This window comes from Ornithorhynchus anatinus, chromosome 19 (genome assembly GCF_004115215.2).
Source record: "Ornithorhynchus anatinus isolate Pmale09 chromosome 19, mOrnAna1.pri.v4, whole genome shotgun sequence".
Lineage (NCBI taxonomy): Eukaryota > Metazoa > Chordata > Mammalia > Monotremata > Ornithorhynchidae > Ornithorhynchus > Ornithorhynchus anatinus.
Window position 1 is genome coordinate 15,395,838 of NC_041746.1, and position 24,005 is coordinate 15,419,842.

The 24,005-nt window shown below is 49.4% G+C and overlaps 1 protein-coding gene across 3 annotated transcripts in view; it reads right to left on the reverse strand.

Moving 5' to 3' along the window:
- Nucleotides 1–14,637: 14,637 nt before the first annotated feature.
- BTBD9 (BTB domain containing 9) overlaps nucleotides 14,638–24,005 on the reverse strand; it is a 260,533-nt gene continuing 251,165 nt past the window's right edge. For all 3 annotated transcript variants that reach the window (XM_029047292.2, XM_029047291.2, XM_029047293.2), the window contains exon 11: nucleotides 14,638–15,715. In XM_029047292.2, the coding sequence (XP_028903125.1) occupies nucleotides 15,515–15,715 (201 nt within the window). In that variant the 3' untranslated portion in view covers nucleotides 14,638–15,514. The remainder of the gene's footprint in view (nucleotides 15,716–24,005) is intronic.

Consider the following 24,005-nt stretch of genomic DNA (forward strand, 5'->3'; position numbering starts at 1 on the left):
ATTGCAAGCTCCTGAAGGCAGGAATCGGGCCTGCCAACTCTTCTGGAGTATTCTGTTCCCAGCACTTAATACAGTGCTCTTGAGGGAATGTGTCTACCAACTCTGTTATATTGAAGCGCTCAGTTCAGTGCTCTACACACAGTAAGTGCTCAATAAACTGGATTGATTCACACAATCAGGACTCAATTCCAGTGACTGACTGTGGGAAGGAGCAGAACTGACCACTACAATGGTGGAGGGAGGGAATCTCTGTCTCTGTCTCTCTTCCCAACCCCCGCAAGCAGCCAGTAAATTCACCTCCCCGATGGCAGAATTCCGATTCAAGCTATAAGTCTAAGGCAATCACAGCGCCGAGTTGGGTAGGGACTGTCTCTATCTGTTGCCGAATTGTACTTTCCAAGAAGTACAGAGAAGCAGCGTGGCTCAGTGGAAAGAGCACGGGCTTTGGAGTCAGGGCTCATGAGTTCGAATCCCAGCTCTGCCACTTGTCGGCTGTGTGACTGTGGGCGAGTCACTTAATTTCTCTGTGCCTCACCTCATCTGTAAAATGGGGATTAAGACTGTGAGCCCCACGTGGGACAACCTGATTCCCCTATGTCTACCCCAGCGCTTAGAACAGTGCTCGGCACATAGTAAGCGCTTAACAAATGCCAACATTATTACTTTCCAAGCGCTTACTACAGTGCTCTGCACACAGTAAGTGCTCAATAAATACTATTGAATGAATCAGATCAGACCAGGTTTGGGAGCCTGCCCAGTGGTTCACAGACCCAGACCAGGCTCAATCACTCACTGGCACTTACTGTGTTCCTCCTGTGCGCAGGGCACTGCACTAAGCACTCAGGAGAGTACAACAGAGTTAGTAGGCAGGATTCCTGCCCTCAAGGAGCTTACGGTCTACTGGGGAGACAGTTACTAAAATAAGGGAGAAGTTCGGGGGGGAAACGGCGGGTGTTCTTAACTCTATGTCAGGGTTAGTCATTCAGTCAATTGCGCTGCATCAGCCTCCTCGATGACCTCCCCGCCTCCAGTCCATACTTTGCTCTGCTGCCCGGATCATTTTTCAACAAAAACATTCAGTTCACATCGCCCCACTCCTCAAGAACCTCCAGTGGTTGCCCTTCCACCACCTCCGCATCAAACAGAAATGCCTCATGTTTGGATTAAGTTACTCCACTTGCTATCCCCCTCCCACATCACAGAGGTAACGCTGATAAATTTAAAAAAAAAAAAAAAAACCCCAGTCAACACGCTTCGCTTCTCCAACACCAACCTATTCACTGTACCTCGATCTCATCTATCTCCCTGCCAACTCCTTGTGCAAGTCTGTCCCCTGGCCCGGAACTTCTTCCCCTTTCATATCTGACAGTCCAACTCTCCCCCTCTTCAAAGCCCTCCTAAAAATCACATCTTGAAGAGGCCTTCCCTGACTCTACCTTCCTTTCTCCTGTTTGCTCCTCCCTTCTGCACTGCCTTTGCACTTGGATCTGTACCCCTTAAGGTCTCGATATTGGCCACACCACACGTAGGTACTTATGCTTCCACTCTCCCATTTCCCCTCCCTGGAGATTCTTCTAATGTCTGTCTCCCCTTCTAGACGGTCACCTCTCTGTGGGCAGGGAACGTGCATACCGACTGTGCTGTATTGTACCCTCCCCGGCACCTAGTGCGGTGCCAGGCACACACTCAATAAATACCACTGACTGATGATTACCTTTTTGGCTTGGGCACAACAGCCTTCTGACTTGGAGCAACTACTCGGGATGTGAAGCTAGAGGCCCCGTTGACTACAGCTGTTTACCAGTCATTACTTGGCGCTGAACTGCAACTCCCAGTTGCCCCTGGAGCCACCGAAGGGCCTAGTAGTATTCCCTGGAAGTGAGCCTGGACCCTCTGCTCTTTCGGCCCAGACCTACCTTTGGTAATAGCGCAGCCACACTCCGGAGCTAGAGCTGAGGGGCAGCCTCGGGCCCTGGATGTCCAGCCCGTGTAGGTTTCTCCCAGACAGCTCGGTCTCGGTCTGTCAGTCTCTCCCTCTCCCTCCTTCCCCAACCTGACGGATTCAACAGGAAGAGCACAGAAGAGAGGCCTATGAGGTACTGAGCTGGGGGGGCGGGAGGGCTGAGGGAAAGAGAGGGTGTGGCGGTTGAGGTGAATGAGAGGGAGAAGGGTTGAAGGGAGTGAGGATGGGGAGCTGAGGGGAGTTAGAGGAAGAGGGGCCGAGGGGGTCCTACACTTTGAGCGTGTAGTGGGCAGAAAATGTGACTGTTTATTATTGTACTGTACTCTCCTTGCTATAAATACCATATGGCTTAAGCTCCTTGTGGTCAAGGAACATGTCTACCAACTCTGTTGTATTGTCCTCTCAAGCATTTAGTGGAATGCTCTGCACACAGTAAGCACGTGATAAATACTATCGACGATGCCACCATAATCGAACAGTCCCAGCAAAGAGGGACTCCAGGAGGCTGATCTCACCTAAACCAGCCCTATCAGCTCACTGTTCTCCAAGTCACCTTCTCCACTTCCCCTTTCAGTTCCTTCCACCTCATTCTCAGGAAGTTCTTCTTTACGCCTAGCCTAAAGCCTTCCTGCTGCAGCTCCAGGCCAATTCCTGGGCGCTGTCAATCACCAGATCACAAGAAGCAATGCCGCCTGGGCCAGAAGAGCAGCCAAGTTGGCCAAGTCCCGACAAAAATACAAGGGGCAACTTTATGCATACCCCAGCCCAAGAGGAAGAGAGAAGTAACATTCCTAGTGGATACAGCACGGGCCTGAGAGTCAGATGAACCTGGGTTCTAAGTACTAGCTCTGCCTCGTGTTGGCTGGGTGACCTCGGGCAAGTCACTTCACTTCTCTAGACCTGAGTTACCTCATCTATAAGATCTATAAGACTGTGAGCCTCACACGGGATAACTGCGTCCAACCGGATAACCTTTTATCTACCCAGAACTTAATACAGTGCCTGACACATAGTAAGTGCTTAACGAATACCATTTGAAAGCAAAGCAAAACAACGGAAAGTTTTGGGGGTGGTTGGGGGTGGCAGAGGCAAACTCCAGGTGGTTTCAAAGGCCAACAGGCTCAGCTCATTTGCCCCCCCAAAATCCATTAAAACCGCTGTGAATCTGAGCTAGACGCACAACACTTTCCGACGCTGCCATCGCGATCTGCCCGAGACGTGCGACGTCCGGCTGTGCCGACTGCCCAACCCCCCATTGCAAAGGCCTGGTTGGGGTCGGGGGAGGCGGTGGAGATGGCAGAGCCCAAAGAGATTCGGTCCAACGTCTCTGCCTTGTGGGGCTCTGGCCTGACCGATGAGCTTGGAAAACCCCATTATTAGTTTGATGGACAGGATTGATTTTTTTAATGTGCATGACAGAAACTTATTTCCCAAGTAAGAAATGTGCTCAGCTCCCACAGCCTGGCTGCTCCATCGATATTCACGGCAGGAAGTGAGACTGGCCACGCGACCCAAGCCAGAGGACTTTCTCCTCCCTCACCAGACCAAGGAGCAAAACCAGGCCCCGGAGTCAGTCAGTCAGATAGTCATATTTACTGAGCATTTAGTTTGTGCAGAGCACTATACTAAGCGCTTGGGAGAATACATTATAACATTAAACAGGCTCAGCCTTGGGGGAGACAAACCGGTAGACCCTTTTGCAATACTATTACTAGTACTTGTGGTAATCGCTGAGCACTGTTCTTAATGCTGGGGTAGATACCAGATAATGAGGTTGGACTCAGTCTCGATCCCACACTGGGCTCACAATCTAGGAGGGAAGGAAAACAGGTGTCGGATCAACATTCTACAGATGAGGACAGCGAGGCACAGAGCAGTTAAGTGACTTGCCCAGGGTCACGCAGAAAGAAAATGATGGAACCCGGGTCTTTTTTTTTTTTTTATGGTGTTTGTTAAGCACTTACTACGTCCAGTACTAAGTGCCGGGGTAGATACAAGCTAATCAAGTCGGACACCGTCCCTGTTCCACATGGTGCTCAAAGCCTTAATCCCCACTTTACTGATACGGTAAATGAGACACTCCTAAGTTAAACTGACTGTCCCAAGGTCACCCAGTAGGCAAGTGGCAGAGCAGGAGTTAAAACCCAGGTCCCCTGATTTCCAGACCCACGATCTGTAGCCAGCATCTGCCACCTCTCCGAGAGGCCGCCCGGTAGGAGTAGAGCTTGGCTGATTCTCAGGCCCTGGGCACCTCCTCTTGGCTGTGGAGAAAGCTCCATCCCTCACCGTGCTGGGAAAACGGCAGCAGCCGGGGCTGGTAGGGATTGGGGCTGGGGAAGGTGCTGCAGAGGGCAGCGCCAAAGGTCCCTTTCTCCCCACCTCTCGGCTCTCTGCCAAGAGTCCCCAGCTCGCCTGGGTGGCGAAGCTGCGGAGCAAAAAGCCAACCCATTCAGCTCAGCGCAGCAAACTCAGCGGGGCCCGCGCGGAGCCCTCTGAGGCCGGTAATGGCTGGGAAATGTTTTGGAAAATAAACTTTTTAATTAAATCGGGACACTATTCCTGAACGTGCCTCCGTCAGCAGGCTCGCTGGCGAGAAGGGGGACCCGTGGGAAGCAGCTGGAGGGATCGGCTGTCAGCTCAACTCTGCTCTGCTTCAACGGTGACCACTAACTCCGGGCCACTCCCTGGCTTGAGCTGGGCAGGATGGCGCCACCGGACACAAATAGTAGCCAAGTGGTTCAGAAGCCAAAGGCTCTGGGTCTAAGACAGTGTTGCCTTCACATAGCAGCGTGGCCTAGTGGACAGGGCACGGGCCTGGGAGTCAGAAGGTTCAGGACAGGGACTGTGCCCAACCCGATTTGCCCGTATCCACGCCAGCGCTTAGTACGGGGCTTGCCACGCAGTAAGCACTTATCAAATGTCATCATCACCTTCATCATGTTGCCCCCATTTTAAAGTCCTTTCCTAAATCCATCAGCCTACACACACACACACACACACACACACACACACACACACACAAAGATACACGGGCTCACAACAGTTTGTGTGTGTATGCACCCATGGGGACCCTTAATTAGATTTTGGGGGTGGGGTGGAGGGGGTAGGGACTGTGAGAGATGGGCTGGAGACAGGGGGACTGGGATTGGCTCCCAGCAGCCTGAGCAGCCGGGGTCACTGCCATTAGCAACTGCTAATCCCCTATCAATTAGCAAGCACTAATAGCTATTAGCTAGGGCCAACGGGGCTCTCAGCAGGTTGAAGGGGCTAGAGGCGATCAGCATGTTGATAGGGCTCTCTCTAAGGCAGCAGCTCTGGGGGGCTTCCCACCCTCGGCAATCCTCCACCCCCATCTCTCTCCTGGAAGACCTAGGGGTTCTCTCCCCTTCCCGTCTTGCGGAAGCTGAGCCAGGGACTCCCAAGCCGGACAGGCCAAGACTGCGGCTTCTGTGCTCTGTTTTTGGCCACGGGTAAGGAGAGTGGGGGGAAGTCTACAGGTGAGAAGTGGGAGTGACTGGGAGTCCCACAGCACTGCGGCCTAACAGATAGAGCAGGGGCCTGGGAATCAGAAGGACCTGGCTTCTAATCCCGGCTCTGCCACTTGCCTGCTGTGTGATCTCGGACAAATCACTACACTTTTTTATGCCTCAGTTCCCTCATCTGTAAAATGGGGATTAAGAACGTGAGCCCCATGTGGGACAGGGACTGTGTCCAACCAGACTAACTTGTATCTACTCTGGTACTTAATACAGTTCTTGGAGTATAATAAGCACAAGTCCCATAATTATTATTCTTATTATTACCTTGGGCAAGTCACTTCACTTCTCTACACCTCAGCTCCCTCATCTGTAAAATGGGGATTAAAAATGTGAGCCTCACGTGCGACGGGGACTGTGTCTGACCCCATTTGCTTGCATTCACCCCGGCGCTTAGTACAGTACCTGGCCCACAGTAAGCGCTTAACAAATACCACAATCATCAGTATTATTTAGGGGAGTAATTGAGAAGCAGCGTGGCCCAGTGGAAAGAGCACAGGTTTTGGAGTCAGAGGTCATAGGTTCGAATCCTGACTTGTCAGCTGTGTGACTTTGGGCAAGTCACTTAATTTCTCGGTGCCTCAGTTACCTCATCTGTAAAATGGGGATTAAGACTGTGAGCCCCACGTGGGACAACCTGATTCCCGTGTCTACCCCAGCACTTAGAACAGTGCTCGGCACATAGTAAGTTCTTAACAAATACCAACGTTATTATTATTATTATAAGGGAGGGGGGCTCTCTCTCTCTCTGGTTGCTCTTGAGCCATGGGGCGCAAGGCGGGGCACAGCAGCAGGTGCAGCATCGTGGGGTGTTGGCAGAGGGTTCTGTTTGGCCCAGGAGCCCCTGGACTCATCCGGCCCAAGGCCCGGGAGGGGAAGGGCGGGGTACAGATCGCCTCCGTTGCCAGCTCCTGCTGGACAGGACCAGCTTGGCAGAGGGGGTACCCTTTTTAGCTGCCTGATTAGCCATTAAAATGACATCCGGGGACGTGTCTCACATGTTTAGATGATTCAACGGTTCGAAAACAAGACATTTCTCAGACCCGGAGACTGACATCAATTATGTTAACACATCTCGGCAACGCAATGATAGTTTAACGGCGAGTTCGGTGATAAAATGCCTCATTAAACTTAATGGACTTAGAAAGCTGTTGCCAGGGCCCGGGCCACCACCGCCGCCGCTGTGGCCGCGAGGCTGGCCGGGCCTCTCCCTTCGGCTGGGGGTCCCGAAACAGGCTTCCGCCCCCGCGAGGCAAGCGATCAATGCTGAGTGCTTACTGCCTTCAGAGCACTGTACGACAACTACTACTAATAATAATTATGGTATTTGTTAAGCCCTTACTATATGCCAAGCACTGCTCTAAGCCCTGGGGCAGATACAAACTAATCAGGTTGGACGCAGTCCCTGTCCCACATGACAGAAATATGGGAGAATCCCTGCCAAAAGCCACATACTTAGTTGAGTTATTAAGAGGCAGCACGGCTTAGTGGAAAAAGCACGGGCCTGCAAGTCAGAGGACCTGGGTTCTAATCCCGGCTCCTCCAACTGCCTATGTGACCTTGGGCAAGTCATTTCACATCTCTGGGACTCAGTTTTCTCATCTATAAAATTGGGATTCAATACCTGTCTTCCCTTGTGCACAGGGAATGCATCTGTTATAATGTACTCTCCTGAGGGCTTCGTACAGTGCACACAGTAAGCATTCAATAAATAGGAAATGGATGCCGGGAGGCAGAGGGGACCGGCCACCCGGGAAGTTCCCGATGGGGCGCGCTGAGCCGCAAGGGGGTTCCCGCAGGGCGCTGAGGCCCACGGGGTCACTTGGTCGGGCCGACGCTCGGCCAGCGAATTCGACAATGTGATCAAAACAAATTAACTTGGGAAAAACTCCCACTGCCTTTCCGCAGGGGGACCGCAGCTTACCAGGCATGGAGTCGCAAAAGCCATCCTCAGCACATTAGGGAGGACCCGCCGCCAGACTCTGTCCTCTTTCTTTTCTTAAAAATGCAGTTAGATGAGCTTTTAGGAGCTTCGGGGGGGTTTTCTGTGGGTTTCTTGCAAGGCAGAGGATTCACCTCCGGATTACTATTTGGAGAAAGCACTGAACAAAAGAGTAAGCATAAAAGAGCCTCCCTTCGGGTCTACAAGCGCACTCATGTGGATCTTACAGAGGGGCGCTGATTTTCAGGGTTTTTAAAGACACGCAGCACTTTCATTCATGCTTAAGTTCCATTTTCAAAGTCAAAAACATGGCTGAGAAAGAAGCCCACAAGACGCAGGTGTTTTTACACTGATGTGGTGAAGGGTCTCCTTGGGTGGCTTCTGAGGTGCTTTTTCAGATTCTGGAAGAGAAAAAGCAACTGCCCGAAACTACATCAGACACTGGTAAGATGTGCATACAAGCACACATGGATGCGTAAAAACAAACACATCCACCCCCTCTCACCTCCTAGATGGTAAGCTCCTCGAAGGCAGGGATCAGGACCGTCAACTCTATTGTCTGTCACTCTCCCGAGTGCTCAGTACAGTGCTCTGCATGCACAGCAGGTGCTCAGTAAATACGATAAACTGATCAGACCCAGTGCATCAAGGATGGCTATAGATGATACCATCCTTCCACAACGGGTACAAAACCGCCTCCCCTATTTTGAGGAGGAACTGGTGTGGCTGGCCAGACCGAAAGGGGTCAGGTCCGCCATTCCGCCAAGCCCAGAGAACGCTGAAGGCTGGGGGGAATCCTGCCGGCCACTACAGGGGGCACTTGGGGAAGAAACAGACCCAGACTGGATGAGGCTGTGGCACCATGCTCTTGGGATTCTGAGACCCACAGGCCGGTGATTCTTGCAAAATCACTGAATTTCAGCTCTCGTTCGGGTGAGAAAAGGCATAACAATGGTGAAGTAGCGCCCCAAGGAGAGTCCAGGAACCTTGAGCCGAGTGTGGGAGGGATGAAGGAGTTTAGGATCACGGGTTGGTGAACTGTGAGCGGGGAGTCAGCTTCAAACGGACAATCCGGGAAGGGGTGGGGGCAGTGTGGCAAGGGGAAATGAGGGATATTATGGGACAGCTAGGGATAGGACAGAGGGAGTGGCGTGGGGTGGGGGGGAACGACAGGAACTGGTTCCCCATGAAATCAAATGCCTCCCTTACTTCCTCAAGGGCTAGGTCACAGAAACTTGTCCAATTGCTATGTTCCTCCTGTAACTTCTCAAGTTTTGCCCTGCATCTATCTACTCCTTGCACTGGGCTAGAACATTAGCATCCCCACATGCCATCCTTTCTTAGTAAAAGGGTAAACACTGGTTTATCAGACAGTATTTCTCTGCAGCCAACACGCTGAGCGGCTTCCCGGAGAACTCTCATCTGTTTCTGACCGGGAGAGAAATTAGAAATCGAGACGCAGGGTGGGCTTTTGGGCCATGCTTTTCCAGGTTCGGAAACTCTACATCCTTCCCCCACCCCCCTGCTCCAAACCACCATTCTGTCATTAAAGGAGAACAGAAAGGGAAGCCCATCCAACTCCCCCCACCATATCCTGCTCAGGCTCCTCAAATTCTCCACAAGGCTGACCACCCTCCCAGGGATTTTCCATAATGCACTGCTGGACAATTTTGAATCTTCCTGCCAGGGAGAGTTCTGGAGAGTAATTTGGTGCTCAGGAAATCAAGACTGACAAAAGTCTACATGTCAAATTCAGCTGTCTCCAAGCCAGGGGTGAAGTGGCCCGGAGAAAAGCTGATGGAAAACCCAAGCTGAAGGGATAGGGAGGAGGCATGTTATGGGGCAAACCCTGAGCCCACCTCTGGGGAAGATGCTTCGTTTGTCAGGGGACTCATTCCGTGGCAGCCTCCAGGGTCTCTGCCACTTGCCCCGTTAGGGAAGAGGCCAGAGTGCCACTGCAATCTGTCTTTCCAGGAGCAAAGAGGGGGGCAGAGCCACCTTCCGTTGGTTGGAACGCAAACTACTCCCGGGGCTCAAGGACCCACAGGTTGGTGATTTCGCTTAAAAATCAGGGACTTTCAGCTCTCGCTCGGGGATGGGAGGAGAGCAGCGAATGCTTCAAGTGGCAGCAGCCACTCCTGCACTGGGCAGAATGGGTTTCGATGTTTGCCCCAGGAGGGAAATGGAGCTTTAAGATCACTGTCTGCCAAAAAAAAAAAAAAAGGGGGTGGATGAGCTTCCAATTCTGATCCCACCGCTATTGACTGGAGAGGAGCTCACATTGTCTGTAGCTTAGAAAAACTAGCTGCCACATGGAGCAATCCAATAATCAACACCCCTCGCATTACCGCTTATTCTCTGCAGACAACCCGGGCACATATAATATCGTTTGTCGACTAGGCGAGACTAAAGTTATGATTTTATCCATCTCCAGGAAAAAAAAAAGCGGAAAAAGTGCTGTTTCATTTCCTTGAATGACTCCCAAAACTCTTCAACCTTTCCTCCTCACAAGAAGGACCTTAGTGCAAACAGGAGTTCTGAGGAAACCCTCTAATTTATTATAATTATAATAATACTAAAAAAACCTTGGTAAAGATCCATGAACTGCATTTTAATTCCTAGTGCCACTAATGAGCATTGAACTCCAGCTGGAGTTGTTGTCAGGATAAACATGCAAAATCGATTTCTGCACCAGCCGAAGAAATAAACGGATCTCCGAGGGCACCAGACTGCGTCGGGAAACCGGTCTCCTACCCAATGGGAAAGGTGATTTCCTCCCTCCCCATCTCCTGCTTCTTTCCCATCGGTTTTGGATTAACTTGTCTCGTTATAATTCAGATTGCACATGTTGTCTTTGCAGACGGTAAGGCTGAAATAAGCAAAAGAAAACCCTGCAGAAGAGAAAATCCTGGAAGGAGACAGATTTAATTTCCTTTTTCTCTTTTTCAACACGTTTTGATCGTCAAAAGTGTACCTTCTTAATTGCATTCTGAAATGGGGAACACTTGGTTTCTATATTACCAAATTTCCCCGTGCAGAAAAACCTGACTCGCTCACCGTGGATAGTATTCTAGTATCTTTCTCCCAAAAGGAAGAATAAATGGTCAAACTTTTGCAGTCTTCCAAATTAAAAAAAAAAGAAAGCCAAAGCCGATCTCTCCATCTTTAATTTGACTTTTCCTACAGTAGCCTGATAATCAGATGACCCCAGAGCGATTTTGGCCCGATTCATAAACTCATTTTTGCTGATGAATGTTTAAATGCACACAGCACCCACTTCCGTGAAAATAATTCTTTTTCCCCCCCGAGTTCTTAAGAATAAAATACTTTTAATGTATTGGTCAGAAACAGCCACTCATTTCATAGGATCAAAATGCTATGACTTGGAAAGTAGACCCAGCCGACCTTCACCCGGTTCGGTCAGCTGGTCGGTTCCGAGATGGGCCAGGGAGGAGGAAAAGAAAATCAAAGAAAAGGACAGAGGCCCCAATTTCAACCAGACCATTGAACAATCCCTGGCCTTGACCACGCACGCGAATTTGCCCGGAATAACATCCAACGACCCTAGTCTTTGGGCGAGGTGGCCCTTCTGCGTTTCCTAGGGCCTTTTCGCCACCTACTTTCCCGATTAGAGCACCTGCCCAGACCAACGGCCTACGGCCACTGCTACAACCACCTTCTTCGGTGGACACGCTACAACTGCCCTCAATCCCCAGCCGCCTCGCAAAGATTTCTCTTCCTTCTCCCAAGGAAAACAGTCAGAATGAAGGGCAGGCGACGGGGAGAACATACATCTTTTCTGACTCCCATTATATGTTTTCTCTGCCGAAGGAGGGCCTCCATCAATAAACCATGTCATCGCCACAAGCGGGAAACATTTACCCTAAGTGAAACCGTTATAAATAATTTTGGGTGCTGCATCTTTCTGCCTCATCATCAGCCCATTAGTGGGAAGGGACGGTGCTCTTGGTGGAGGAGCACATGATGGAAGAATCATCGATGCTGGAGATGAGAAACACCCGAGAGGTCACCCGCTCCATTTCCTCGCCGGGCAAACATCGCTCCCTCTGATGGACCTCCTGCTCGGTCCAGTTCAGCGCCTGGTAGACCAGACAGTTCGCTGGTCTACCCCTTCCCTCGACAGACTGCACCCCCCTCAAACCGAACCCTCTCAATGTGCTGGTCTCCAACCCTGCTTGCTGATTCTATGCCAAAGTCTCTCTCTCTCCCCTCCCTTTTCGGTACTCCTTTCGGATTTTTTCCAGGTTTCTTTCCCCTATTAGTCAACGCTTAGCCCAGCAGCGTATGTAGCTCCTCTGGTCTTTCTTCCCAAATGAATCCTTCCCTTCTTTTCATCTTTCCAGTTGCTCCTCTCTTCCCTGCTTCCATTTATCTACGTCCTTCTGGCCTTGAAGAAGGAAAAAAGCCTCCAGTTCAGGGGGTTTCACGCCTTTGGGTGAGACAGAGTCCCGCTCACCATACTACAGCAAAACAGGCCTCTAGCCTGCTCCTTCAAATATTCCTCCGTCCCTACCGCCCCGACACAAAGGGGAAACTGCTTTCTGGCTCCCTGTCTCAAGAACCTGGTCCTCACCCAGGTTCCATCACTAGCATCATTTCAAGCCCCTCATAGACTAAATAGGTTTTCCTCCAGTTCTACATCATTTCCTGCTCCCTTCTACTCAAACAGCAGTGAAGTGGGACCACCCCAGGCTTCCCTCCCAAAGGATTTCAGAAGAGAGCAAAAGGGAAACCGTACTTAGAGCTCTCCAAGTACTCATACACAAGTCAGCTGGGTTTATGCGACAGGTCATGGAAAAGGAAGCAGCGTGGCTCAGTGGAAAGGGCTTAGGCTTCAGAGTCAGAGGTCACGGGTTCGACTCCCAGGCTCTGCCAGCTGTCAGCTGTGTGACTGTGGGCAAGTCACTTAACTTCTCTGTGCCTCAGTTACCTCATCTGTAAAATGGGGATTAACGTGAGCCTCACGTGGGACAACCTGATTACCCTGTATCTACCCCAGCGCTTAGAACAGTGCTGTGCACATAGTAAGCGCTTAATACCAACATAATAATATGGAGCATTTCTAAGAAGTATTTTACTTCCCTTGTAAAAATGTGAGGACTCAGCTTTTCCTTAATTTTCTCTTTAGTGGAGGGACATCATGTACCTTTTAATCTAAGGGTGAGATCAGTGAAATTGGGGGGGGGGGGGAGTGGTGTATTCCTTGGGAAAGGAGGGTGTGTGTGTGTACACATACACACACACACTTAGGGGCAGAAGAGATGCCCCCAGTAAGGTTTGAGAGTTAGGGCACTCCACCCCTCCAAACCCGCTCTTTGCAACTCACCATCTACCCATTTCAGACTTTTCAGGGCTCCGATACTCTCCCATCCAAACCGGGTGGAAATGGGCAAGTCACACATTGACTTCCAGAAGGTGCCGTGAGAAGTCTGGCGAGGGTGGTGTTCTCTGGGCAGCTGGTATTATCATTCTGCTTCTAGAGCTCACCTGTTCATTCCTCAGACTTTCCCTAGCAGAGCAGATGGATTGTCAAAGCTCCCTCAGGTTGGCCTTGGCTCCTCTTTCCCTAGGCCTGTTGGGAGTCAAAAGAAGGGTGGTGAAGAGGGAGGTGAAAACCAAGTGCTTTGTCCCCCTGGAGCTGAGCGGGGCAAAGGCCTACCAACTTATCAAAGAGCTGGAGTAGTCTGCCCTGAGTGACCTTCGCCTCCCAGATGGGGCCACCCGGTCGGGACGTGCCGCCTCCCGGCCTCACCGGGGGAGGGCACCTCAATTTCCAAACAGACGCCTCAGCCGCACATTCGAAAGGACTAACCTGGTTTCGTATCCTGATAGGGGGGCTTGATTGTAGGACGCCTGGAGAACTGCTGAGTGTACAGGAATCCTTCATGTTAATTGGCAAGCGAGGTTACCTGCTGAGGCAGGTAAGGGTTGCCACGCTCCTGTATGGCAGAAGGCCACTACCTACTACTGAGAGGGGCAGACAAGAGAATCTGTTAAAGAGCATCGAACGGGCTCCGTGTCGCACCCTCACAGCTTCCCTGAACATCACCTGACTCGACTACCGGCAAAGGGGTGACGAAGGCAGAGACACCCCCTCCCCCCCGCCCCCCCACCCCGGAAGCTGGGACCGGGAGGAGTGACTTGGACCCAAAAGACTCTCCACTCTTCGGTTCCTACAGGCGCTATTAATTAACGGATGAAACAGCTGAGAGGCAACAGAAGAGGGGTAATCTTTTTCCCTTCTCCCTGCTCAGCAATCATGTTATATCTATTCCGGATTTCTGCATATCTGCTCTCAGCTAACCTTTGTTCAAACAGAAGGAAAACCTTTTTGGCTTAATCACGCAGTCTGATGCTACCTCGTGAGCTATTTCAATATTGATATATCACTCTGCTCTAAGTTAAACCGGAAGAAAGGCATAATTAGTATTAACTAAATATGACCTCCTGGCTCTTCCTATAGGCAAATATGCTTTTAAGACGACAAAAAAAACCACCCCAAACCCACAAAATCCAGTCTGTCTCTATACTGTCCTCTACCTGGATTGAAACATTTGTATCTTCTCCCCAAGTGACCTTCTTCAGAAGCCTTTCCTTGGAATGTTTCGTAATAAGTGTCCAAAGCACAGCTTATCCTTCCCATCCTGGCAAAAGCAGTACATTGTGGAGCCTTTAGTGAGGGGCACTCCGACTGGAGAGAGAGCTGATTGTAACAATAGGAAAACTCTTGAGATAGGCGAAAAAGCAGACAATAATCTGATCAAGTTACAAAGGGTAGTTAACACTGGAATGGAAATTACTAAGCAAGAGATAAAAACAGACCCCCATCAGGCTAACATAGTCAAATGAGATCATTTCTATGAAGATGAGAAGAAAGGTTTCTTCAACCAGCTTTTTTTTTTTTTTTAAACCCCCATAGGGTATTGTAGTTGACAAAAAAAATCCCAAAAACCTCCCAACACCCACGACCCTGATTGCAAATTCCCCCGTTTTGTATTTCTGTAACTCATCAGCGGCGGCAGGGCTGTAATTCTGCTTTGCTAAACAAAAGGAGGAGAGTTGCTAACTTACAGTAATTCCTGTGGAAATTTCAGCCAAACCAGAGTGAGTGTGTTTGTATGTATGATTAGAGTGAGGATGTGAGAGAGGGAGAGACAGACATACATACATAACCATTAAATTAGCAGGTGCTGTTACTCTTTACTTGACAATCTTCCAAGTCGAAAACCATTCTCCTGCTTTGGATGCATTTCAGGAATGACAGTTTAATAACTCAGCAATTCAAGTGATTATTAACTACAGTGCCCGCAGATTGATTTCCTTATTGTGTTTTCTCAAAGACTCCTCAAAGGATTTTCGTTGTTGGGCCAGGTGCTGTAGAGAGCTGTTCGTGAACTCAGAGTACAAGATGGACAAGATACCCCCACCCTCTCCCAAGAGATCTCTTCCTTCTCTACTCCAAATCTCACCGTTCATGATCGGGGAAGAGATTTTAGGGTTGAAATGGATTTTAAAAATGAGTTGCCATCTGAGCTTTACAAAGGGATCTGAAATGCCTATAATTCACTAAATTGAGGATACACTAAAAAAAAAAATAATTTAGTTGCTAAGGCAATGTGTCCTGTAAAAATCCACTCCCTCCATAAGCCCATTTCCTGAAGGATGTCTCGGGGAACTGAATACTTAATGTACTCTCTTTCCATTCTTAGTGTTCCTATGCCATTTCTGAATTCCAACATGGGCCCGTCTTATTATTTCCTTCCGCTCCCTTTGCCTTGCTTAGATTAGAGAGGTAGGGTGGTAACGGTGAACTTGATGAAGATTGAAGACCCCATTTTCTCTCCCCGGAGACCAGCCTGGTTCAAACAAATTGAGGTGAGTTGAAGCAGCCCCCTTTCTGTCCTCTGAAGACGCCCGTTCCATTTCGGTGCTCAAAGCCGGGCCTGGTCCCTTCGGAATTGGCGGGGCGGGAGACGGTGAGCGATTCACGGCCCGAGACGGGTCAGGGTTTTCTGGTGTTGCCTGGGCCGTGACGGAGGTCTTCTCCTTCCTTTACTGGTGCTGGATGTGGGATCGTGAAGAGGAGCCAGGGAGGGAGTGGAGAGAGCTGGCGCTTGAGGCTTGGGGCAGGAAGGGGACTAACTGCTGCTGGTGGCCTGCAGGGCTCTGTTCTGGGGGGGCTGCTTCTTCTCGGTTCTCCTCCTTTGGCGGGCAGCTCGGTCCTGGACACTCAAAGTGCACACAGTGGAACACCTGCGGAGCGCGGGGATGGGGAGAAAGAGAGAGATGGACAGAGAGAGAGAGAGAGAGAGGAGGGTGGAAAGACACATCAGTTAGCAGCCAAAGCAGTTTGAACTCCTAGGGCAGGACCATCGTGATCCAGCTTTGGGGATCACAGGAAGCAGCGTGGGCCTAGTGGATAGAGCCTGGGCCTGGGCTTCAGAAGGACCTGGGTTCTAATCCAAGCTACGCCACTTGTCTCCTGTGTGACCTTGGGCAAGTCACTTCACTTCTCTGGGCCTCAGTGCCCTCATCCATCAGTTGGGGATTAAGACTGTGAGCCCCATGTGGGCCAGGGATTGGGTCCAACTTGATTATCTAGTGTCTACCCCAGCGCTTAGAACAGTGACTGGCACATAGTAGGTGCTTAACAAATACCACTAAAAAAATAAAGAGAAAACAGCACCAGGTCTGCACACACTACCCAACAACGTAAGTAAATTTTTTTTTTTTACACGCACAAAGTGATATGCTCTGATGATCCCACATTAGAGCCGTAATGCACACTCGACAGGTAAATTTCACTGCCCAGAACTGTGGAAATTACCACGAAAACAGATCTCGCCACAGCCCCGACCCTTAAAGAGCTTATCCTTTAAAGCCACAGACAAAGAAAAAAAATTCTAGCCTGGAAAGCGGGGATTTCTCTCTACTCACTCTTGCCAATGTCCTTGGTTTTTCCTGGATATTTTGGCACTGAAAGAGACCGAGTCACAGTGTTCGGAGTCCCTAATGGCCTCTACAAAACCCTTAGCATATTCCTTCGCCCTCCATCCTCTTCCCTCTTGTGAAATCGAACTTCTTCCTTCCTGAAGCCAGGCTGCCCAATGCCCCTTTTTGAAGTGAAGTGACCAAAAGGAATGAGAGGCAGATTGGGTCCAGATACACTATTGATTCATGCAAACCATTATCGCCGCTTCTGCATGATTTTCTCTTCCCCGTTTTTGTGACTGTGTATCCCATTAGCCCTTTTGACTGCCACTGCACACAAAGCGACCATCTTCACTCAACAGTCTTCAATAGCCCCTGGATGTTTTCCCTGAGCAGAGACTAATTTAGAATATAGTCGTGTACATGAATTCAACAGCTTTATTCGCAATCTCTGCCTTTGTTTGGCTGCCTTTTATTAGGATTTTGCCTTTCCTCTCAGTGCCATAATTCCTTCCATTTTTCTGGGGGGGAAGGGGGGCCTGGTTTGTTATTTTCTCTCCATTTCTCAATGTGATGTATACGATGCTTTGGTGCTTCCTCGGTAATCAGACTTATCTGTCCCCTGCCTTTCAATAAAGGGATCCCTCAAATGCTAATTATCTGTTATGTCGGTAGCTTTTTAAAAGCAGAAATCATTGCCATTTTTTTTTCCAAGTAAACTGGGGAGTCTTCCATGAACTGCACCAAAATTTGGGAAAATACGGTAAGTGTTGATCAATGACTCTATCTCGCTTTCCTGGTTTCTGCTGAGTAATTTTCCCCTACTGCTTTTGTGCCAACCAATACAAATCAGATTTCTCACCCTAACGTCCTACTTGCATTTACTCTCTGACATATCTTTCTAGAATAGATACCCATCATTCCCTGATATCTGTTCATAAATCAGACAGGCAGGCCTGGCCTCTAAATTATGATAGCTTTCATTCTCCCCGTTTTTTTTCCCTACGTCTAGAAGGATGCCAAACACCCACTGAATAAATGGGTCCTGCTGCTGCTGCTGATCGATCGATGGTATTTACTGAGCGCTCACTGTGTGCAGAGCAATGTACTTGGGAGACTGTAATACAACAGAGTTGGTAGGCACGTGCTCCACCCCCACAATGACGTGTGGCTTCAGTTTTACCTCAGAAACTGAAATCCTAGAGCTGATGGGTTTTTCAGAAGGGCCTAAATTCTCCTTCTTTCTGAGACTATGTTATGGCTACAATAATAGGCATTTCCAGAATAAAGCCTCTGTTCCACAAACAAACATTTGCTTCCGCATCTCCTCTGAATGCTTATTTTTCCCCAATAAACATTTTCAGTCTACTGCCTAAATAAATCTTGCAGCTAAAAATCAATGTTTATTTTAGGGTTTCTTGGATGCCCAAATATTTGGCAGATGTTTTCCTCCACTGTTACCAATGAGTACGTGCTGTTGGTGGAATAGGATAACACGAATACAGATAATGATAAATAATCAGAATAATAACAATAATAATAATTTGTTAACTCTGCTAAGCACTGTGCTAACAGCTACGGTAGAAACAAGACAATCAGACCAGACACATTCCCTTTCCCACAAGGGTTCATACTCTAAGTGGGTGGGAGAACAGGTACTGGAATCCCCATTTTACAGATGAAGAAACTCAAACATAGAGAAGTGAAGGGACTTTTCCCAAGTCACACAACAGGCAAGTGGCAGAGGCGGGATTAGAACCCCAGTCCCCTGACTACCAATCTTATGGTCTACTCAGTAGACCACGCTACTTCTGAGCCTGGGGATTTCTTTACTAGGCATTTCCCGCTGAGTCTTTATAACTTGTGATAACTGTAAAAATATGACCGCGTGAAAAGACACTTCCATCTGAAAATGCCTCCTCCTATCTATCATGCTCAAACCGGACCGAAACACACACCACATAGCAAAAGTAGACTGCCAAATGTTTCAAGGCCCCATTGAGGATGGCACTATATTCTGCCCAAGGCCAGCATGCCCTGTCCTTCACGGCTACGTTACTGATAGGGTATTTTCTTGGTCTGTCTTTCAAAATACAACAGCCAAAAGAGAGATGACATCCTCCCACTGTGCAGTTGACTTAATAGCAGCCACACTACTCTTCCTTCCAGATAGGCACAAGAGAAATGGGCAGCCTTTGGGTTTCATAATAATGACAACAAAAATAATTGTGGCATTTATGAAACGCTTGCTATATGCCAGGCACTGTACTAAGCGCTTAGGTGGATAAGAACAAATCGGGTTGGACACAGTCCCTGTCCCACATGGGGCTCCCAGTCTCATTTCCCATTTTACAGATGAGGTCACTGAGGCCCAGAGAAGTGAAGTGACTTGCCCAAGGTCACACATTAGCGAAGTGGCAGAGCCAGGTCCTTCTGACTCCCAGGCCTGTGCTCTATCCACTAGGCTCCCACTGTTTCACCCTGACTCCTCCTTCCCTTGTCTCTGCTACACCCAATGCCTTGGACTTGGTTCCACCCTGAACAGCGGGGCAGTACCTGCATATAAGGCACACTTTACATTTGCGTTGCCGGGAGCAGCAGCTTCACTTCCAATTCAATTCCAAATGCTCGTTCCAGCAGCGGGAACGCCTTGGGAGTTTGCTGACCTGGGTCGGGAAACTTGCCAGCTCGCAGCTCAGGACTATTTCCCCTGGGCTTCCCTCCTTACGTTTTGGGTGACTCTTTTCCTCAGGCCGGTTTAGTGCTAGGAAAAGCAGAGTCCTGCGCTCACCCAAGAATGAGTGAGTGAAAGTGAGAGAGTGTGTGGGTGCGTGTGCGCCTGTGTTAATGTACTCAGTGTTATGCCCCCGTCCTCTTTTGCAACCCCATCCAAGTGTTCATTTTCCAATAAAGGTTCTCATCCTGTTCATATATAGAGCTGCTGAGGGTGAAGAAGCTTATAAAAATAATTCCCTTTAGAAAATAATTGCGTGTTAAGTAGGTGCTTCTCTCTCTCTCTCTCTCTCTCTCTTTCTCACACAGTCCTGAGCGTTGCCTGTCTGAAGTTGCCCCTTGAGACTGAACTAAGGGGCCTGGTGTCCCAAAAGTCCTGGTGACTAGAAGCGCTTCCTCGGCCTCGGCGGTGTCTGCCAGGGGCCGGCTTTGCGGCACCCAGAGCGGCTGGAGACGGAACTGGGGTTACGAGACTAGGAAACAATCACCTCCCACACTAGGGATGATTATTTATTTTTAAAAAAGGCCGTTTCCCCGTTTTCACCACAGCAACCTGTTTCCATGGGAACCGGGACGGAGCCGGGAGCCTGCAGCCTGTGACAACCCTGTCAGAAGTCCAGTAAATAATTTCTGCTGGGGCTGCCAGCTGAGGCACGCGTGGTCCTGGGAGAGGGCTGGGAGGGGGCGGGGGCGGCATTTCAAGCAGCGACTGTTGACTTTTCCATCCTATTGGTGTGCCGGTTGTCGGGGGCTGCGTAATAGAGGTTCCTGCAGCCAGTATTGGCTGGTTAGCTTTATGAGTCTTGCTCCTGTCATGACTACGGACTCAGCCCTGGACTCCTTTTCCTATTCTCATGGTGCCCAGGTGCTTTTCAACTGACGCCCATCGCATCTTCTTCTCACACTAGTGAGAAGCAGTGTGGCCTAGTGGATAGAGCCCGGGCCTCTGAGTCAGAAAGATCTGGGTTCTAATCCCGTCTTCACCGCTTGTCTGCTGGGTGACCTTGGACAACTTACTTGTGCCTCAGTTCCCTCAGCTGTAAAATGGAGAATAAAGGCTGAGCCCCATGAGGGATAGAGATTGTGTCCAACCCGATAATATTGTATCTGCCCCAGTTTTTATTTCAAAATTCAGGAAATTGAGATAATGACAGCATTTCTTAAAGCACTTACTAGGTACAAAATGGCAACAACAAAGTTCACTGTGGGCAGGGACTGTCACTGTCTATGGTTGTACTGTACTTTCCCAAGCTCTTAGTACAGTGCTCGGCACACGGTAAGCGGTCAGTAAATACGACAATGTATCAACGAATGAACGACGACAAGAGTTGGTATACACATTTTCTACCCACACGAAGATTACAGTCTAGAGGAGGAGCTCAAAACCAAGCACTCCCCATTTACAGAAGCGAACCTCGAGTTCTCAATCAGACAGAGAGCAGTTAAGCTATTAACATTCAACTCTCACTCCATTTTGGCTTGAATATAGATATGCTAAATCTGCCATATGATGAGTTATCAAAACCCACCCGATAGCACAAATTCTAAACGGCCCACAGAACCCTGCCTAGATTTTGTAATTCACTCCTCCCCCTCCTCCATCCCCGCCTCCTGCTCGCTCTGCCCCCGGCCCTAGAGAACAAAATCTCTCCCCGCGGCAGCAACACTCAAACACATGGGTTCCCACAGATTCGAACAGAAAGGTCACGGAAATGAGAGGCCGCTTTCCTTTTCATCAGACCCACTCACTTCCCGGTCCCCTTTAGGCCCCGGGTACGGCTGCGTTCGATCAATGCAGAGGGCATCCAATTAGGAGCAGATAGGAGATTGACAAGAGAAGTTTGTGAGAGGAATAGAAAACGAGAACAATGCACCGAAGCCGAAAATTCTCCAGGCTACCCCAGAGAAACGGACGGACTGACGGGTACCCGCGGACCTGTTGATCAGGTCAGCGCTCCGGACCGGCAGAGGCCGGAGGGAAAGAGGAGGAAAGGAGCCGGTCTTCCTTCTGAGCGCCACAGAGGCCCCCGTGATAAACAAAGCTAAGTGACCAGGGTTTTGCTAAGTTGGAACCGAGACTCCGGTAAAGAGATCGAGGGAACACCCAGGGAGGTCGGCTTTTCTGGTAGCGGGCACAGGGGTGCCCGATTCTAAAACAATAGAGGGAAAGGGAAAATGGGAGGTTGAGAGTGCTAGGAAGCAGACTGACATGTGCCTGCCACCTAGCGATATGTGCGCTTACAGTGAACCACACAGAGTTCGTGTGGGGGAAGAAGCAGCTAAATAATTCCTGGGTAGAGAAGAGACAGCCCTGCAATATAGGAGCAGTGTGCCTAGTGGAAAGAGCACAGGCCTGGGGGTCAGAACACCTGAGTTGCAATCCTGGCTCCTCCACCTCTGTGCTGTGTGACCTTGGGCAAATCACTTTGCTTCTCTGTATCTCGTTTGCCTTTTTTGTTTTTATAGTGTTGGTTAAGTACTTAATAAGTATCAGGCGCCATACTAAGCCCTGGGGTAGATACCAAGGAAATCAGGTTGGACAAAGTCCGCGTCCCACATGGGGCTCACAGTGTTAATCCTCATTTTACAGATGAGGTAACTGAGGCCCAGAGAAGGGAAGTGACTTGCCCAAGGCTCCACAGCAGACAAGTGGCGGAGCTGGGATGAGAACCCAGGTCCTCATCTGTAAAATGGGGATTCAATCCCTGTTCTCCCTCCTACTTAGACTGTGAGCTCCATGTGGGACAGGGCCTGTGTCCGACATGATTAACTTGTATCTGGCCCAGTGCTCACTCTGATATTTGAGACTTAGTAAGCACTTGAAGAAATACTATAATTACTATTATTGTGATCAGACGTGAGGAAAATTACAAACCCGAACTGAGGAGAGAATGGGAGAGGTGAGTGTCGGAAGGACTGAAAGGAAATAAAACACAATGACGGAGAGGAAAATTTTACCCTAAGTAAAGATGAATGCTAAGAACGGGATTAAGAACACAAGGAACAGGAGGTCACTGAAAGAAAGAATCCGGGCTTTAAAGAGAAGTATTAGGGGAACGTATTAACTGAAGATGAAAACATTTCTAAGAAACTAAGCATTCCTGGGCTCAGGTCTCACAAGAGGGGATGAGAGACAGATGCCAGAAGCAGACATACACTTCCCAGAGGAGAGGGATGAAACCGAGATCAGGCCGAAACAGGTGATGGTGAAACCTGAACCCCTACAGACTGACAAGGCGTCAGTCGCTTCAGTTCTGGCTGGGGAATCTGAGGAAATTAATATTCAGCAGGTTGATTTCCACCCTTTTTGTGAAGGAAAGACACCGACAGGCTAGGGAAAAGCAAAAGTGGAAGCCTGCAATTAAGCAGGAATAGCAATCCGTTTCTGCTTTTGAGGCTCCTCACTGAGGCCCCTAGTAGCCGGCTGGTTGAAGTCTGGCTTTGTGAAGGTCACAGAAAAGTTTCACCCTGATGCATTTGCATATTCTTTGGCTGATCTTTGGTTTTTTCCATCCTAATTGAGCTCCCTGGACAGCTATTGGACTTGGGCCCCTTCCGCTCACAGGGCAGGGCACTTCCCACACTGGGAAGAAGCAAAATGGCTGCCAAGCTCACGGGCACCTCTTAAACTCACTCTTCTTCCAGGCTGGAACGAGTGACGAGTTGAGGCCTCAAGGGTGGGCAGAGGGCTAGATGGGGGTTCAACTACCCAACTCATTCACACGGGATGATGTTTAACCTCTAAAATGTGTATTACTACTACTATATTTGTTAAGTGCTTATTATGTGCCAGTCCCGGCCCTAAGCACTGGGGTAGATACAGGTTAATCAGGTGGGATACAGGCCCCGCCCCACACCGGGCTCACACTCTAAGGAGGAGGGAGTAGGATTTAATCCCCGTTTTACAAATGAGGTAAATGAGGCACAGAGCAGTTAAGTGACTTGTCCCAGGTCAAGCAGCTGGCATGTGGCAGAGCTGGGATTAGAACTCAGGTCCTCGGATTCCCAGGCCCGTGCTCTTTCCACTCGGCCAGGCTGATTCTCTATTAGTACTTTATCTTGAATTTGGAGATTGCTATTTTTGGAAATGTTCAAGTGCTTTCACATCAGGTACCTTCTAGCCATGCATTAAGATTTAGGAGTCTCGGCTTTTAAGCTATCACCATTTTCATAGGGGTTTAAAGTGATACCTTGTTGCGGTTTCTAGTGCAAAGGGCTGGCTAAAATGTGCCCAATAATAATAATGTTGGTATTTGTTAAGCGCTTACTATGTGCCGAGCACTGTTCTAAGCGCTGGGGTAGACACAGGGGAATCAGGATGTCCCACGTGGGGCTCACAGTCTTAATCCCCATTTTACAGATGAGGTAACTGAGGCACAGAGAAGTTAAGTGACTTGCCCACAGTCACACAGCTGACAAGTGGCAGAGCTGGGATTCGAACTCATGCCCTCTGACTCCAAAGCCCGTGCTCCTTCCACTGAGCCACGCTGCTTCTAGCCACAGTGAAATCTAGCCTAGATATAATCCGGTAGGGAGGCAGTGTGACCTAGTGGAGAAAGTAGGGTCTGGAACTCAGGAGACCCGGGATCAACTTCTGCCATTAGCTGGCCATGTGACCTTGGGCAAGTCAGATAATTTCTCTGGGCCTCAGTTTCCTCATCTGTAAAATGGGGATAAAACAGCTATATACCCTCTCCCACACCGTTTGGGACAGGGACTGCGTTCAATCCGACTGTCCTGCTTCCACCCCAGAACTTAACACAATGCTTGGCACATCTGAGTAGCTGCTTAATCAAGATTACCATTATTACTAAGCTATGACAGTTTCCGTCACCGTCACTGCACGAAAACCAAGGAGGGGCTGTGCTAAGAATATAGA